Source organism: Stigmatopora argus, chromosome 11 (genome assembly GCF_051989625.1).
Source record: "Stigmatopora argus isolate UIUO_Sarg chromosome 11, RoL_Sarg_1.0, whole genome shotgun sequence".
Lineage (NCBI taxonomy): Eukaryota > Metazoa > Chordata > Actinopteri > Syngnathiformes > Syngnathidae > Stigmatopora > Stigmatopora argus.
Window position 1 is genome coordinate 5,392,698 of NC_135397.1, and position 16,057 is coordinate 5,408,754.

The 16,057-nt window shown below is 43.4% G+C and overlaps 2 protein-coding genes and 1 long non-coding RNA gene across 5 annotated transcripts in view; 2 read left to right on the forward strand and 1 right to left on the reverse strand.

Moving 5' to 3' along the window:
- Positions 1–3,425, forward strand: cacul1 (CDK2 associated cullin domain 1). 2 transcript variants are annotated; one of them, XM_077613202.1, is made up of 9 exons: positions 11–220; positions 296–469; positions 567–693; positions 996–1,098; positions 1,174–1,269; positions 1,373–1,475; positions 1,567–1,656; positions 2,153–2,291; positions 2,367–3,425. In XM_077613202.1, exons 1-9 carry the CDS (start codon positions 148–150, stop codon positions 2,404–2,406), a joined length of 945 nt encoding a protein of 314 aa, XP_077469328.1. In that variant the 5' UTR covers positions 11–147; the 3' UTR covers positions 2,407–3,425. The 2 variants fall into 2 exon arrangements, with proteins under 2 accessions (XP_077469329.1, XP_077469328.1); XM_077613203.1 differs by having other exon boundaries at positions 1–469.
- The window catches only part of LOC144084610 (uncharacterized), a 25,669-nt gene continuing 11,155 nt past the window's right edge, over positions 1,544–16,057 (reverse strand). Inside the window, exons 4-5 of the long non-coding RNA XR_013303858.1 lie at positions 8,345–8,482; positions 1,544–1,664 (exon numbers count right to left, since the gene is read on the reverse strand). This is a non-coding gene — a long non-coding RNA (uncharacterized LOC144084610). The remainder of the gene's footprint in view (positions 1,665–8,344; positions 8,483–16,057) is intronic.
- mypn (myopalladin) overlaps positions 5,130–16,057 on the forward strand; it is an 11,921-nt gene continuing 993 nt past the window's right edge. The window contains exons 1-19 of one of the 2 annotated variants that reach the window (XM_077613199.1): positions 5,130–6,115; positions 7,298–7,473; positions 7,546–7,597; positions 7,675–8,059; positions 8,192–8,266; positions 8,351–8,492; positions 8,639–8,662; positions 9,013–9,129; positions 9,199–9,850; positions 10,800–11,849; positions 12,001–12,136; positions 12,789–12,869; positions 13,522–13,743; positions 13,814–13,963; positions 14,037–14,116; positions 14,222–14,348; positions 14,418–14,625; positions 14,700–14,865; positions 15,871–16,004. In XM_077613199.1, coding sequence (XP_077469325.1) covers positions 5,130–6,115; positions 7,298–7,473; positions 7,546–7,597; positions 7,675–8,059; positions 8,192–8,266; positions 8,351–8,492; positions 8,639–8,662; positions 9,013–9,129; positions 9,199–9,850; positions 10,800–11,849; positions 12,001–12,136; positions 12,789–12,869; positions 13,522–13,743; positions 13,814–13,963; positions 14,037–14,116; positions 14,222–14,348; positions 14,418–14,625; positions 14,700–14,865; positions 15,871–16,004 — 4,963 coding nt within the window. Of the gene's footprint in view, positions 6,116–7,297; positions 7,474–7,545; positions 7,598–7,674; positions 8,060–8,191; positions 8,267–8,350; positions 8,493–8,638; positions 8,663–9,012; positions 9,130–9,198; positions 9,851–10,357; positions 10,428–10,799; positions 11,850–12,000; positions 12,137–12,788; positions 12,870–13,521; positions 13,744–13,813; positions 13,964–14,036; positions 14,117–14,221; positions 14,349–14,417; positions 14,626–14,699; positions 14,866–15,870; positions 16,005–16,057 lie in introns of those variants that run through there. The other variant, XM_077613200.1, reaches the window with a different exon arrangement.

Consider the following 16,057-nt stretch of genomic DNA (forward strand, 5'->3'; position numbering starts at 1 on the left):
GAAACGTCACGACAATGCCGTAAAGCTCCCGTCATCAACAACGCCAAGCCCAACTCCGCTTCAGGTGCTCGGAGCGCCCATGTCTCGACCGACGACGCTACGTTGACACCTTTAAATGCTCGTTGTGGGCTCGCGGGGATTGTTGGGATGGAGGCTATGGAAGATGACAGCTCGGACGTGAAAGATGATCATAATCATAACTATTGTGGGAACGATAGCAGTAAGGTCCAGATGCGTTCAGGCAGCCGGCTGTCTGACGGGACAACTTTCCCTCAGCCTCAACCCCTCTGCTTAGCGCCTCCGGGAGGGGAAGATCGCTCGGTTCGGAGGAGTTTACTATGCAGCACTTCGGGTTCCAAGATCATGGACTCGGATTCTGGCAGCGAGTGTAGCGAAGAGACCGAATGCGCGACCCCGGCGGCCGCCTCTGCTCAAGACAACTTGACCGTCGACTCCACTTCCAAGTTTGGTAAGTGACTCGCCCACTTACCCGGCCGGACAGTCACAGGTCGTTTGAGGCAAAATTCAACTTAAAAATGAAACAAAACACTTTCGTCTTTGCCCAGAACTGAACGCAACGGCCGTGCAAGACTATCGCAACAACCACTGGCCAAACCTGGAGAAGGCCATTGAGCGACTGCTTATTCAAAATCCCACGGACCACATCTCCGTTTCATATGCTCAGATATACAGGTATTTATTGACTCTATTCATCAAGTCCTTGTATTTGTCCACTTTTTCCCTTTCACACCACACATTTTCAGACTACTATAATGTGCACCATCACTGAGTGTTTATCTACAAGTTTGAGGAATGTCTTGACCACTTCAATGGTATAATACAACTGTGTCCCAACAAAATAGGTTTGAGGTCATTAAACACAAGTAGAAATCACTCAAAGTGCATTGAATTCCCCCTAAATTCCGTAGTCTGTCTGCTTAGCTTTCCTAAAATTCCATCCAATGTATTTTTTTTGTTTTTGTTTGCTTACGCAGTTATGTCTACAAGTGTGTTTGCCAGCAACACTCAGAGTTGCTTTACAGTGACCTGAAATCCAAAATCGCGAATCATCTCCACCGAGTGTCCGCCGAGCTGCACGTAAGATAACCAATTGCCTGCCCACCCGTTGTGGTTGAAATGACTCAAGGCCCTTCTGGTTTTGATACATTTTAGAACATCCCACTGGAAAACCTGATTGAAAGCTTCAACGAAGCGTTGACGCAATATGTTGCATCTCTTCAGTGTATTGTCCCAGTTTTTATGTATTTGGTAAGTCATTTTTTTTAAATGCCACTATCATTTCTCAACTGTCCATACACATGGAAAACAAGGAGTCCAGTTGATAGAGATTTCTCACAAAGACTGTTAACAGAACAAGTTCTACATCGAGTCAAAACTCAATCGTGACCTGAAACAGGATCTGATGAACCTGTTTGCTGATCAAGTTGCCGAGAAATATGTCAACGCGCTCATGCGTAAGTACTTTGCTTTCTTGTTTGTGTGACCGCTGATTATGAAGTGGAGATGGCAAAATTGTTACTGACCTTTCAGCGGTTTTCCTTGCAGCTCTTCTCATTAAAGCTCACACGGTGCCCTTCAAAGTGCAGCCATCAACAATGGCCAGTGTGGTGAAAGGACTGCACAGCCTCAAACCAGGTGGACCACTGCAAAACAAATTTGTTACACTTTCACTGATCAATCACTTGACATAAACACTAAACATGGAATTCTTTGGAATCCACCACAGGTTTATCTTCTTTCACTCATTTAACTGCCATTGACAGGGCTAAATGTTCAATCCACAGTAATCCATCGAATATCGCGGTTAATGTAGACCAGACATGGCCGTGATAATCAAAAAATCGCAAAGGGGTCACCCCTATTATAACTTTTTTTAGTCCTATTAGCAAAAGTGGCTTCTGCTTACGAGTTTCAGCGTGGATTTTCAGTTTTATGAACTTGAAAAAAAATCTACTTGCGGGGAAAAAAAGTAGTGGATTCGCGATAAGTGATAATCGAGGGATTACTGCATTTTGACTGGGAAGGTCACACCTGCCAGTCAAAACAGGCCTTTATGAGGTTACGTTTTATTTTTTATATTATTGCCCGATAAAAGGTTAAATTTTGTATCCCTGCCCCCCTTTTTTTACAGAGTGGGCACAGTTGGCCCCTGTTCTTTTCTCTGACTTTATTCCTCAAGTCAAACCCCCCGCTATGGAGTCTCTACTTCTGGAGTACGCTGCTCATGACCAGAAGCTTCAGATGGAACTATCCTTGAACGGCTTTTCACGGTTAGCTTGCAATTAAAAGCTTGTTTCTATGGGTTAAGTTCATTTGAATAAGTTTTAACTTTTGCTGTTTTTCAGAGGTGATCAGTCCCTCAAACGAGCCAGCGATGACCTCTAACACGAACGTCGACACCTGCATTTATGCGGCCCGATGGCGTCGTCACTCTACGTGAAAGGGACCGAGCGAAAGGGTTGGAATTGGCCGGCTTCTGCGTTTGCATCAGAGGCGAGGAAGAAAAGCATAGCTCGGGTTGTTACAGTACACGTCTAAAACTGCGTCATGTTGCTGATAAAATCCCAGATCCTTACGTGAGCACCATTGATGCTGTGGAGAAGAGCTTGGCGAGGTGTTTGTTCTGATCGTATATCATAAAAAAGTGATACTACACTGGTAATATTGTATTCCAAATATCTTGAGGAAGAATAGGCTAAGTCCTGTGCTGCTAAAGATCCTTAAAGTATGTTTGAATACAAACGACATAGTTTCACTCCTTGTGACTGAAGTGATCATCCAGTATGTTGGTATACGACTCGCCTAGTTTCACCCCATGTGACTGCCAAGTGAGCAACTTGACCACAAGAGAGTGCAGCAGGAAAACAGGAACTACACTGTGATTCTCCATCCATGTTGTTGCCTTTTTAGCGTTTTGGTAAACCCAGTTGTGTTTCCAGAACCACCAAAGACTTGCAGTACAGTGATGATTGATTCAAAACTATTCTAAAGTTGTTAAATATGCATGTTTACTTGTCATGAGTATGTCTATTTTTTTAATACTAACAATTTGTTGGTTCGAATTGAAATCAGAACTGAAATGTGTGTTATCCTTGCATGTAGGACTTTTTGGTCATTTGAGTGCCAGAAAGTGTATTTTGCAATGTTGCGAATTAATGTCAATGTGTCAAGTCAGAATCTTAACATGAGGGATATGCAAATATGAAAAAAAAATGTGCCGGTCTACATGAAAAGTCTTGATGAAGCTTCATGTTTAGTGTCAATTCTGCTAACTTACACACGCTTTTGAGTGTGATAATTCATTTCGCTTTGTGTGTCTGCACTGTTTTAAGTGTATTTTTTTTATTTCTTGAGTTGGTAATGTTTGCCATTCATTCAAATAAATATTTGAATTAATGAAGGCACACAGTATTAATTTTGTTTACCAATACAACAAGTTAAAAGTATACCAGTATTCTTAAAATGTCAAGCATATTACATACATACAAAATACAAAAAAAACACAGTAGCAAACAATTACCTTAACTGATTATTGATCCCTTCACAAAAACAGTTCCAAAAAGCTCAAAATCTGCAAACAAAGTACCAGATAATTTTGCAGAAAGCAGTCAGAATGCTCCTAAAACAACGCTCTGTCATTTGACAAACAATTCAAGTACATTCAAATTCAGTCCTTTCATTTCAATGTCATTCTTTTGACATTTCAAAGTCGTTTCATTTCCAGGTCATTTGAATTTAAGCTTATTTCATTACAAGATAAACTCCCCATTTCAAAGTTAGTATTTAATGTCCTTTCATATCATTTCATTACAATGAAATAAAATGAAAAACTTGAAATTACTGGAGAGCAAAGCCCTGCCAGTCAAAATGGATTGGACATCTTGAGCCAACCATGGCAGACAGGGTTAATTTGTGGCGTTGACAGCGAGGGCGTATGAGGGTTTTCTAAATCTGTAGAACCCTGCTAGATTGTCTCTGGCACAGCGGCGGAGGTGGAATCCCTTTCCAGCATGCTCCCGCTGGCCAATGAGGAAGGACGCCTCCCAGACATATGGGCCAGGCCTCCCCAAAATAACCCACGAGCGTGGCGCTGACAAACGTTGCTACTTTTACCACTGACAGGTTACCCTAGCTACTCGCCTTCATATTTCCTTGTAAACGCCAAGGCTAACCGTGCAGGGAAAGCCGTGCAGCCGCCTATGTCCCGAGATTCGATTTTCCCAGATGCCAACGGGTGGAAGAGCGGAATCTCCCACTTTGAGCACAGGTGCCCCTCGAGGATACACCAGTCCATTCCCAGAGGCCAGCTGGGCTTACTCTGAAGGTAAAAACACAGCATCCCGCAAAGTCATTATTCCTGCGTGGTGGCCTTTGGCATCCGCCACGTACTGGCGAGAGCCTCAGAAAATCTGGGACGCGGAACCTCTGGCGGACTTCAATCTACTTTTAGACGCCAAATGCGAAAGCGGCTCGTTAATTCAATTGCTCGAACCGCCCCCACATGTTTATGAAAGAGGGGTCAGGTCATGAAAACAGGACCGTTCCCTCCACTCGCCGAGCTGGATTTAGGATCATATCTGTCATTTAGCTTCGCTTTGATTGTACGAGGAATTGAACTCCAGATAACAAGGTCACTCACGCACAAGATGAGGGAAGCTGCTTTTCTTTGTTGATTTTCTTCATGTAAACCGAGCTCCGGCTATTATTAGATCTGACTCGGTGGGCTTGGGGTCTGTTTGCACAGGATTAATGTACACAACAGCTGCGCTTTCAGTTCCATTGGAAGGGGAGCAGTAAGCTTCATCCCACCGATTTGAGTGTCGGTAGCATATGCGCAGCCTATCTTGTGTTTGGAATCTATAACTTGCCTATGCGCTGAGTTCAACAATTATGCCAGGAGGAAACTTTGCAAGGCGGTTAGGCCATCTCTATAAACCATCAAATCGAGCCCGCAGACCTTGTGACAATTAAAACTTGTTTCCGAACTTGTACATTGCATGAGCGTATTTTCATCTGGTGTGTGAAAGGGAATCATAAATTCAGATCTTTATAAAGGCCCCATTCATCTCCATCTATCTGACATCCACTTTTTTGGTTCTTTCTCTAGTATGCAAGAGAACAGCCCCGAGCTTCCCCGCTCGCTCTCTCAACGCTTGAGAGAGAGCTCCCTGCAGCGTCACAGCGAGATGAGCCGATCTGACGCTTCGTCGTCATGTTTTCGCATTTTTGGCTCACTCAAAGGACAGGCCGGGGACTCGGTGGCTCTCCACGAAAGCCAAATGCCAGACCTGTCGGCGTTCCTGAGCCAAGAAGAGCTGGACGAGAGCGTTAACTTGGCCCGCCAAGCCATCGGACACGAGTCCCGGGAAGACAAGGCCGAGGTCAAAGTCTCCGTCACTCCACCTGTCTCGGGTTCTGTTCCTTCCTTCACGACCTCCTCTGTTCAGTTCTCAAATCCCCCTTCAGTTTCACACGCGCCCGTTGACTCGCCAGCAACACCAAAGAATCCCACACCAGACAGAAAGCTGCACGCGGCCTCCGTAAGACAGGAAAATGCAGCGAGGAACAGTAGTGATGGTGTACACCCATTGAACAAGTCAGTAAGGAACTCCCCGTTTGGCGCGGAGACCCAGTCCAAGAAGGAGTTCCTCAACAAGGCGGCTGACTTCATTGAGGAGCTCTCCTCTCTTTTCAAGGCAAATGCCTCCAAACGGATCCGACCCAAATCGTGCAAAGGCCATCGTAGTCGGAACAAGAACCAGGATGACGGGTCAGAAGGCAGGGAGCGCTTGATTGTGCCGGCAGAGGTGGCAGAGGACGTTCCCGTCATTAGCCAACAACCGGAGAATCATCTGGACTCTGGGATTGGTCGTCCGGGGTTACAGGACGGTAGGATTATTGAGGAAGAGCACTTTGACTCCAAAGCGGTGGAGACTCCCGAAAGCTACATTTTGACGCCGCCTCAGTCATGTGCCGATGAACCGGTGTCTGAGCGCCCTCATTTTATCCAGAAACTGAAAAGCAGAGAAGTTCCAGAGGGAACCAAAGTCCAGTTAGACTGCATTGTCAGAGGACAACCTCCACCTGAAGTCCGGTAAGAACCCAAATATCTGGAAGCAAGATCATTATGACAAGAGATCTAACAATAGCTGGAAAACAATACGCTATTCACTATAATCATTTTACCATTTATTAACTGTAGTTGTATCATCGTGTCTATTACAAAGTGAAAAGTTTTTCAAATCAGAAGATTCCTAAAAATGTTGTTCACTGTGGAACATTGATAAGCTATATAAATAAATGTGAGTGACTAAGGCCTGATTTGACTTTAAAAATACATAAATAAATAAATAAGTAAATTAAATAAGAGTTTTGTGAGGAAATGATGCTAGAGAAATGGATTACTAAATAAAGAGTGTTAATCTTAAGAAATTCAAGGCAGCCTAAGGTTGAGGTACAGACAAGGGGACATGGGCAGGGGGCATGGTCTTTTTGGTCCTACTGAGCATTGTTGAGGCACCAACATATATTTGTGCTGCGAGAATGCAAGCCCTCTGCCATTTTTAGACGGCACTGGCACAGTGAGCTGTAGTCTCGTCTGATAATGGAACTAACTGAGCTCTTGGCAGTAGCGCGAAGTAGTGTGGTAAGATGCTTTGTTTGTTCTTCAATTGAATTTTTTTCTTACAAATTCTCATTCTAATGTCATTGTTCAGATAAGCTGCTTTTTAAAAGTTGGTTGTAAACCTTTTATTTCTTCTATTTTGACTATACTATATCAAATCCATTTTACTAACATTATTGGGACCGTTTCTATTTTACTGGTCATTTGTACTTGAATATGTTTGGTTTTACGTTATTGTGTGAGAATTTGTATTGTGCCTATAGTTAATATATGTTAGGGAACAGAGGGAATCTCCTTGCTGGTTTTGTGCTGCAGAAGGGAAAATAGCTCTGACAGGTGCAGAGAGGAGGCACACCAAGCGTCCACTTTACTGCTCATGTTTTTAATTTAGACTGTTACTCATGACAAATGACTGCCGCGTCGCAGAACATCCGACATTGAGTCTATTCCCGTGTGGCCTGCAACGGCATTCCAGCGTACCTTAACCAAAGGGCATTGAGGATACATTTTTTAATCAGTTGAGTTTGGTAAAAGCACTAAATGGGCTTGACTAAGTCTAAAACGGACTCTTCTTTTATTGGCTAGTATTACTGCTAGTGACTGTAGCTGCTTGTTAAAAATGAAAGGAGCATCACCTCTACTGGATTTCAGGTGGTTCTGTGAGGGCAAGGAGTTGGAGAACAGCCCTGATATTCAGGTCATCACCAATGGCGAGCTGCACTCTCTGATCATCACAGAAGCTTTTGAGGAAGACACGGGACGTTACTCCTGCTTCGCATCCAACTTTTACGGAAGTGACTCCACCTCCGCTGAGATTTATATTGAAGGTGATTGATTCTTTTAGCAGAACAAAAATGAGAGCCTATATAAAATGCTGAAATGCACACATGATTCTATAGGTGCATCCTCTTCTGAATCTGAGGGGGAACCACACTCTGACCATGTGGCCCAGTAAGTTCTCTCTCCGTCTAGATTTGGAGATATTTAAACCACTTTATTAGTAATATTCATTTTCTTGCGTTTGAAAGCCTGCAGGGAAAACAGACAAAGTCTGCACTACTATCGAGCCAAATTGCTAGAGAAGTTAACGAGCCTTCAGCAAATCAAAGCAGGGAGAATCCAGCAGAAGAGCTCAGCAATCTTGTGATCCAGAAGGTTCCCGTTTCATTACCAGTCCAGTTGATAAGCACATCGCCTCCCGGTGCCGAACTCTCTCCAGTATTAGAACCATCGACAACTAATCCAGAGGAGACTGGACCTATCTTTTTACCTGTCCAAGTAATTGCCACATCCCCACCAGCAGACCCCACAGAGGGTCTTTTGTTGTCAGCGTCTGCTTTACCGACACCACAGCTTTTAAATTCTGCACTGCCCATCCCCAACATAGCTTCAACGCTACCGCCTCAACCTGAGGTAGAGCATCATTATTGACTAATATGTATCAGAAAAAGAGAAAAGTAAAGGCTTATTCTTGAAGAATACTGGAGCCAAAATGTCCTCCAATTCTGGAATGCGCCATGACATCTATTTTGTGTGTGTTTCCAGTGTCAATTGCCTAACTTCAACCCACTGCAAGACCTCAACGGGCAAGCCGTCATGGCTGCCCCTGTTTTCACAAAGGTGGAATCCATATATAAAAGCTATGTATCAAATCGGGTTGTTGACTGTATGTCACATTAGTATACACTTAAATCCCACCTCTAGAGTCTGCAGGACGTGGAGGCTTTAGTCGGGCAGCTGGTGGTGCTAGAGTGCCGTGTGAAAGGAGTGCCATCCCCTCGAGTGGACTGGTACAAGGGCTCAAAAATCATTGAAGACTCGCCTGATTTCAGGATACTGCAAAAAAGTAAGCACACACCACATGTAAGACTGTATTTCTCCAAAAAGAAAACATGAGTTTAAGACAGTATCTTCTTTTAATCAGTTTTTAGGTATTTCCTTTCCTTGAGCATTAATCATTTCTTCTCTAAACTGTCTTGATTTTGTTTTCAGAGCCCAGATTTCCAGCTGAATCAGGTAATTCTTCTGAAATGCTTCATTTGTGTGTGTTTTTGGGGGTCATTTTGGTATTTATGTTTCTGTATGCATACCTACTGTTCTGAAGTGTTTAGTCCTTGGTGGAAAAATGTCTTGCTCCTCTTCTGTAAACAAGCCAGCGCTGCTTTCCTGTGCTTGTGCACCTTATAAGGTAGTCTCTCTTGTGTTAAACCACCATGACAGATCATTTCAACCTGCCTTCCTTAGCTTCAAATAGACTCGGAAGTTCTCAGTGTTACTTTGTCCGACAAGTTATTTGCCCCGTGTCTCGCAACAGCAATCACATCCGAGCAATTTTATCACGTGAGTCTGACTTTTTGTCTACCCAGAGGAAATATGTACCCTGGTCATCGCCGAGGTCTTTCCTGAAGATGCTGAGATCTTTACTTGCACTGCAAATAATGCCTACGGAATAACATCAAGCAGAGCAGCCCTTAGGGTCAAAGGTAAAACTTCTGTTTTTCATAGAAAAAAGAACTATGGCGATAGACTGATTTTCCTCTCTTTAATTGCAGATAATGGCGGTAATAATAATAATGCAATTCGGCCTTTTTGCACTTTAACTGTGGAGCCCAGCCGAGTCCAAGAACCTTCCACAGCAGATCTCACTATGACAAGTACCAGCAAGCCCCACTCCAGCACTATCCGTTTGGATCCATTAGTCAATAGCACCTTAAGGTTGGATCCATTAAACACCAGCACCCTTCGTCTGTACCCCAATAGCTCCAGCATGCTCCGTCTGGACGGCAACTTGTCCAGTACCCCCAGTCTCACCTCTTGCTCTGTTAGCAGCCCCAACTTGGACCCTATTGGCCTTAACCAGGAGCTTGCAGCTAAAACAAGACAACCATCTAGTGCTTCACTTGGAGGGGACCAGGAAGTTCTGGTAACATCACCTGATGCAATTTTCAATCATAAGGCAACCTCAAACCATCAGAATGGGACATCTGGTACGCTGGCCCTCCCCAATCCACCGCCCAACTCTTGCCTCAAGTCAGGTGTCTTGACCAACCACAAAGATTCCCGCTCTAGCTCCAGAGTCGGTCTACGTGTACACTTCAAACTACCCGAGGAAGACGTGGGTGAGCAAACTGAAACATCTGCACCGCCTGATGAAGACAATTCGGTCAACAAAGGACCACCGCCCGTGCTGGCAAAACCTAAACTGTAAGTAGAACTTTAGAGAAGATTTTCTGTTTAAGCCTATAGGGGGCATTCATCGAACTCATTGGCTGCCATTAACAGCCGTTTTAATTGGGAGAGGCTGACAGCAAATCATTGCAACCAGGTCTCCTAGTCTAAAGCCATCAATGAAGCTAAAACTTGAGCATTCACAGCCAGTCCCTTTTGAAGGTGTCCACCTACTGGCAGAGGAAATAAAAACGTACCAAATATCGTGGCCTCCATGACCCAAAGTCTACTTTTAAAAGACCAAAAATAGTATTTTTTTAATGAGAAAGATTAAAGAAAAACTATGTACGTATATTATGTCTGATATCAGTTGGAGAGACACCACAGGAGAAGCTCTGCTAATGTATATACATTCCAGAAAAAAATATTCAAAAGCTAAAATGGCATTTTTAGCTTACATAAGGTCGAGATTTGATCCTCCTCCTCCATTTCAGTCCAAATAAAAATGCTCCTCCTTCACTTCAACTAGTAGTCGCAATTCACTAATCCATGCAAGAAGACCTCAAATGTGGACCTTCAAGCTCTCCAAAACAAAGGATGGCATTTTCTACTTGTAAGTTCATCAGTGTTTAGATTTATTTAGTTTCTGTTCATACTGGAAATGTCTCACGTGGTCAGAAAAAATGTTTTATTTCTCCTCCTGGATTTATAAGTATATTTTACTAATTGAATATATAATGTCATGTAAACTGAAATGAAACATTTAATTTAGGGTGCATATTAAGAAATGTTGTTTTGTGTCCGACATGTCGGTGGTCCATAAAAGGCCAGTCCATCTTTGTGCTAACTTTGGTTCACTCCTCCTTTGGCTTTACAGGACTGGCCAGCAGTAATTCATTTGAAAACAGCACTGAGCCTCCCTCATAATAACCTTGTATAGACATATCCCAGCTCATTTCTCATATCGCGTGTACTTGATTGACAGGGACTCAGCTCAGCTCCAGCTTCTGCACAACCAGGTTCTTCTGGAGCAACAGCAGGAGAGCGAACCTCCCAGCCAAAACAACAATCAGCCTTCATTCCAGTTAAACGCAGGGGCGCCTAAATCTTGTGAAAGTTCACCTTGGTCTCCTAGAGAAAACCGTGATTCCCATTCGACCTACCGGAACAACGTTTTGCAGATGACACCCAAATCTGGACCTCCCCACACTACAACAGCCCCTGCATCATCACTGAATTTTTCTCCTGCGATCAACACCGCTCCCCCACTGCTAAGATCTTTTCAATCCGCGCCCCCGGTTACAACCTCCGCCCCGGCGACGTTCCTTCCACCGGCGCCGCAGTTGAACACAGCCCCGCCTCCTAGCGTGGCACCTTTGACCCAGATGAACACCATTCATGCGTCCCACCTCAACCTATCGGCAACGGTTCTTGCCAGAACCATTCAGACCCACCAGCTTTCCTCTCAGCCAGTAGCAAATCTCAGCTTAAGCTCTACAACAGCTCATCCGACGCCGAGCTCACATCACGTCACATCTCCGGCCACTTACCTGAGAAGCACCCACGCCTCCCTCATGAATCTCACTGCGACCTCACAGGCTTTCAACTACACCCGGCCTAAAGAGTTCATCACGGCTCAAACTTTGTCACCCGTCAGGAGTCCTTCACCAACGGAATCCCCGGTCCCGCTTCTCCAGGAACTGGCAGCAGAGCTCAACTCCTCCAACGCCAGCTTTCCCACACTCCCGCCGTTCTCGCCGCCAAACAGGGCCTTCCCCACAAGAGTTCTCCGGTCACCTACCAGTCCCCCGGCACTCGTGTCCTCCCCTACACCACGTCCGACAGCAACCTTAAACAACACGTACGCCTTCAGAGCCCAATCGCCCCCGCAGGCTTCCTCTCCGACCTCCAGCAGCTCCACCCCGAGCCCAACCCAGAATCCAGTGGCTTTCCTGAGCGCCATCTTGCCTTCCCTGACTCCATCTCAGTCTCAGCCTACTAACTCCATGGGCCTTCCCAAAGGAGCACCCATTGGGTACTTTAAACTTTACCTTTTGCAATATCAGAGTGATGCATTGGGGGGGGGGGGGGAAACAACATAAAAGAACAAGAAAGAAAAAAACCACATCACACCTACAATAAAATACTATATTACATGTTCTAAAAATTCTCTTTCATGTCTTAAGGGTAAATAAGAAGATAATGCCAAGGACGCGCCAGCCACCAACTGAAAACATTCGTGAAAACAAAGACATCCTTCTTCATGAGTTGGAGAGAAAAATGCAATTTAAGGATGATCTTCCCAATTTTGTCCATCAACAGGTATCCAATACCACAATATACAGTATGTATTCACTAATTTTAAACTAACCAATGGCATAGTTATTAGCCTGTTTTTACGGTTATGTGGACTTGAACTCATTTAATTATGGAGTACGGTTGAATCAATTTGAATAAACAGTCCAGCATTTTGTAGTATTTTAAAAATTAGGCTGGCTAGACTAATTGAGAATTTGATCATTCTACATATACTGGCTTTTTATGTGCTTTTACACCGAGCACACTGAAAATGTAAATCACTTTTTTTTTTTCATTTTCCCATGAACAATGAATTGAATCCTCCCTAAAAACATACTCGGAATTCAAGCAATACAGTGTAGCTACGATACAATACATTACAATGTACCCTTGTAATGTATTATATTGTGATTGGGTACCATGGCAACCAAATACATCCAGAGGATGAGTTATCCCTCATCAATAGCAACAAATGAGTTAATTACCTGGAAATTTCAATTTCCCTTTTCCCTTGGCATTACATTTTCCCTTCTTATTCACGACCATCAGTCCATTTTATCCACGTTACTGTAACACTGCACGTGTATAACATTCATTAGCCTGTCGGTGCGCTTCTCTATTAGTTTGTGTTGTGTGTCTTTGTGGGTGTTCATCATCCATCCCTATCCTCTCATAGAAGCGGAGTAATGAGGGGAAAGCAGCAAGCAGACCCCTTGTTGGACCAAACATTCCAGCTACTGTCATTAACTATGATGAGGTACAAGGATCATCTCATTGCAAACATTCATTCAGGAAGCTAACACGATGACATTTCGTACAAACCTGTGACAGTCATGTTTGGACACAATTGATCATGCTTTGTCCAAATCTCTGACTGATATCCAATAACCATCAATTAACTGAAATATAAACTGCATGGAAACAACATTATTCTTACAACTCACGGTCATTCATTTCTCATTTTAAAGCTTGTATTCCTGATCTGGAGTATTTTTGTTTCTTCACTTGATTTGTCAGAGCTCTTTGGCTATTCTCAACAAAATATACACATTTCAAATATTAACAATACTGTTATTATTTAATTCCTGTTATCTGTTTTATCCTCATTTTTTTTCTCCCATGAGCATTTATTTTGATTTGCAGCAGGCAGTTTGCTACAGCATGTTTCTAATGAGGTGGTATTAAGTCATAACATTTTTAAATCAAATACTATATGTAAGTTTTGACTTCAATACCTCCACTGCTAAATGCTGTATCAAAACAGTATGTGCAAATTTCTGATGTCTGCTTATAGCAAAAACCTTAAGCGCTTGTCTGCTTTATCGTGTTACATCAGGTTTCCCGCAGGTTCAAAAACTCAAGTTCCAAGAAGTCCGTTTGCTTTCATGTTGTGCATTTTCCTTTTTTAGGAGTACAAAATCTCCAATTTTGAGCAAAGGTTAATGAGCGAGATTGAATTCCGCTTAGAGCGAACGCCAGTGGAGGAATCAGACGAGGATGTTCAACACGACGACGTCCCCTCGGGCAAATGCATCGCGCCCCTCTTTGACAAGAAACTGAAGAACTTCAAAGCCATGGAGGGCGTACCTGTTACTTTCTCCTGTAAACTTATCGGCATCCCTGTTCCCAAGGTGAGACGAAAAGTCATACAAGAGAACACTTTTACAGTGTTCACCCACTACAATAAACCTATGTCATCAGGTGTACTGGTTCAAGGATGGTAAGCAGATCTTAAGGAAGAACACGCATTATCAGAAGATAAGGGAGGGTGATGGGACATGCGCTTTACACATCCAGTCTACAACAGCTGATGATGATGGAAACTACACAATCATGGCAGCAAATCCACAGGTAACATCTTTCAGAAAGCTTCCTCTCACTGTCCTTTTGTTCAAATTTGGACACTCCATCTGAATGACAACAGGGACGAATGAGCTGTTCGGGTCATCTGATAGTCCAAACGGGACCACCACGACATAGAATGATCCCAATAAGCTGTCAGAGGTGAGCAAATGCAGAAGAGTGAAATAATGGGTGGTTTTAACCCTTACTAAGGCATGTGACTATCTATTTCTGGTCATTTAAAAAGAATATAAAATCGCCTTTTAGGGTACGAAGTCGCATTCAAGAAGTCGAGGGAGAGCAAACCCAGGAAGGGTTTTTTCAGCCTCACTTTGCCCAGGCTCCAGGAGACATGCTGGCACATGAAGGGAGAGTGTGCAGACTAGACTGCAAGGTAAGGACCATCACCGTCACTCAATATTTCCAATTACATCATAAAAAAAGCTCCCGGTTTGTCTTTTAGGTGAGTGGTCTGCCTAACCCGGAGCTCATGTGGCTGGTCAATGGTAGACCCATCTACCCAGATCTTTACCACAAGATGCTGGTACGGGAAAACGGCATTCACTCTTTGGTCATTGACCCCCTGACACAGAAAGATGCTGGCACGTACACCTGCATTGCGAGCAACAAAGCAGGGCAGAGCTCTTTCAGTCTAGAACTTAAAGTTGTGGGTGAGCAAAGTTCAGGAGATTTCACATCATTTCATTAAGTTTGAAAGATGAAAAGATTTTAATCTGCTCTTCAGAGAAAGAGGTGAAACAAGCGCCACAATTTGTGGAGAAGTTGCAGAATGTGGGAATTCCCGAGGGGAGCCCCGTCAGGATGGACTGTCGGGTGGTGGGCGTGCCCCACCCAGTTATATTTTGGAAGAAAGACAATGACACCATTCCCAAAATGCAGAGCAGAATGAGGTCAGTGAGACTGCTGAAGAAAATACAAGAACATTCTGACAATGCTCACCCAGGAACTATTTTATAATTCCTGTAAATTAAAAATAAATCTCTTCCAAATTTAAATTTTGGAATTACAGTGGTTACATTTTCATCTGGTCAATGACACGTTTGCGATTGGGTTAATGGCAGTAACCTGGTCATGCAAAGTTGTGTAAAAATGTTCAAAAAACACAACAGATTTTGGTCTTTTAAATACGCATCTGAGGTGAGGAGGAAATTCCTTAACTCGCTAATCTGGATAAATAATGCGGCTTGCGTCCAATTGATGACACCTTTCCACATGTAAATACTATTTCTTCCAATGTTTTGAAAACCCAAGAAAAGACCTTAACCCAAATCTGATATATGTAAGTCTAGTCAAGTCAGATGAAACTCATACAATCATGTGGAAACACACCCAACCAACCAAAACCCCAACAAAACATGACATTTTGAACAGCAAATTCAATTTTTATAAAGAAAATCATGCAAAAACATTTGTAAATGATTGGCTTCTGGCTTTTGAAATGTAAACTTAACCAACCTACTGTGATAAAACAACAACATTGCAATAACTATATTAACCATCAAAGTGCTCAGCATTCCCTTTAGATATATCTGACGCCATCTAGCGTACAATGTCTAGACCGCCAAATAGAAGACACCCTTTCAGTTTTATTTCAACGCAAAAAAACACCGTCTTATATTCGGGCCAATGCGATAAATAGGTGTAAAACCTTTAGCATACCTGTCAACCTCTGCCGATAACTGCCCTTATAAATGATTATGATTCCCCTTACAAACCCCCCAAAAACCTTACAAACACCGTACGACTCGTACGGTGTTTGTAAGGTTTTTGGGGGGTTTGTAAGGGGAATCATAATCATTTATAAGGGCAGTTATCGGCAGAGGTTGACAGGTATGCAGTTTAGATATAGGAAAGTTAGTTGATGGAAAAAAATGGGAAATTTGCTTGTGCTTCAGCATGCAACAGGATGCCACAGGATACGTGTGCCTCCTCATCCAGCCAACCACCAAAGAGGATGCTGGATGGTATACGGTGTCGGCCAAAAACGAGGCTGGGATTGCGTCTTGCACCTGCAGGCTTGACATCTATGGTACGAAAATGAGCAGTACCTAGATAAAGTGCCATGCAGTCCGTGTCACCATC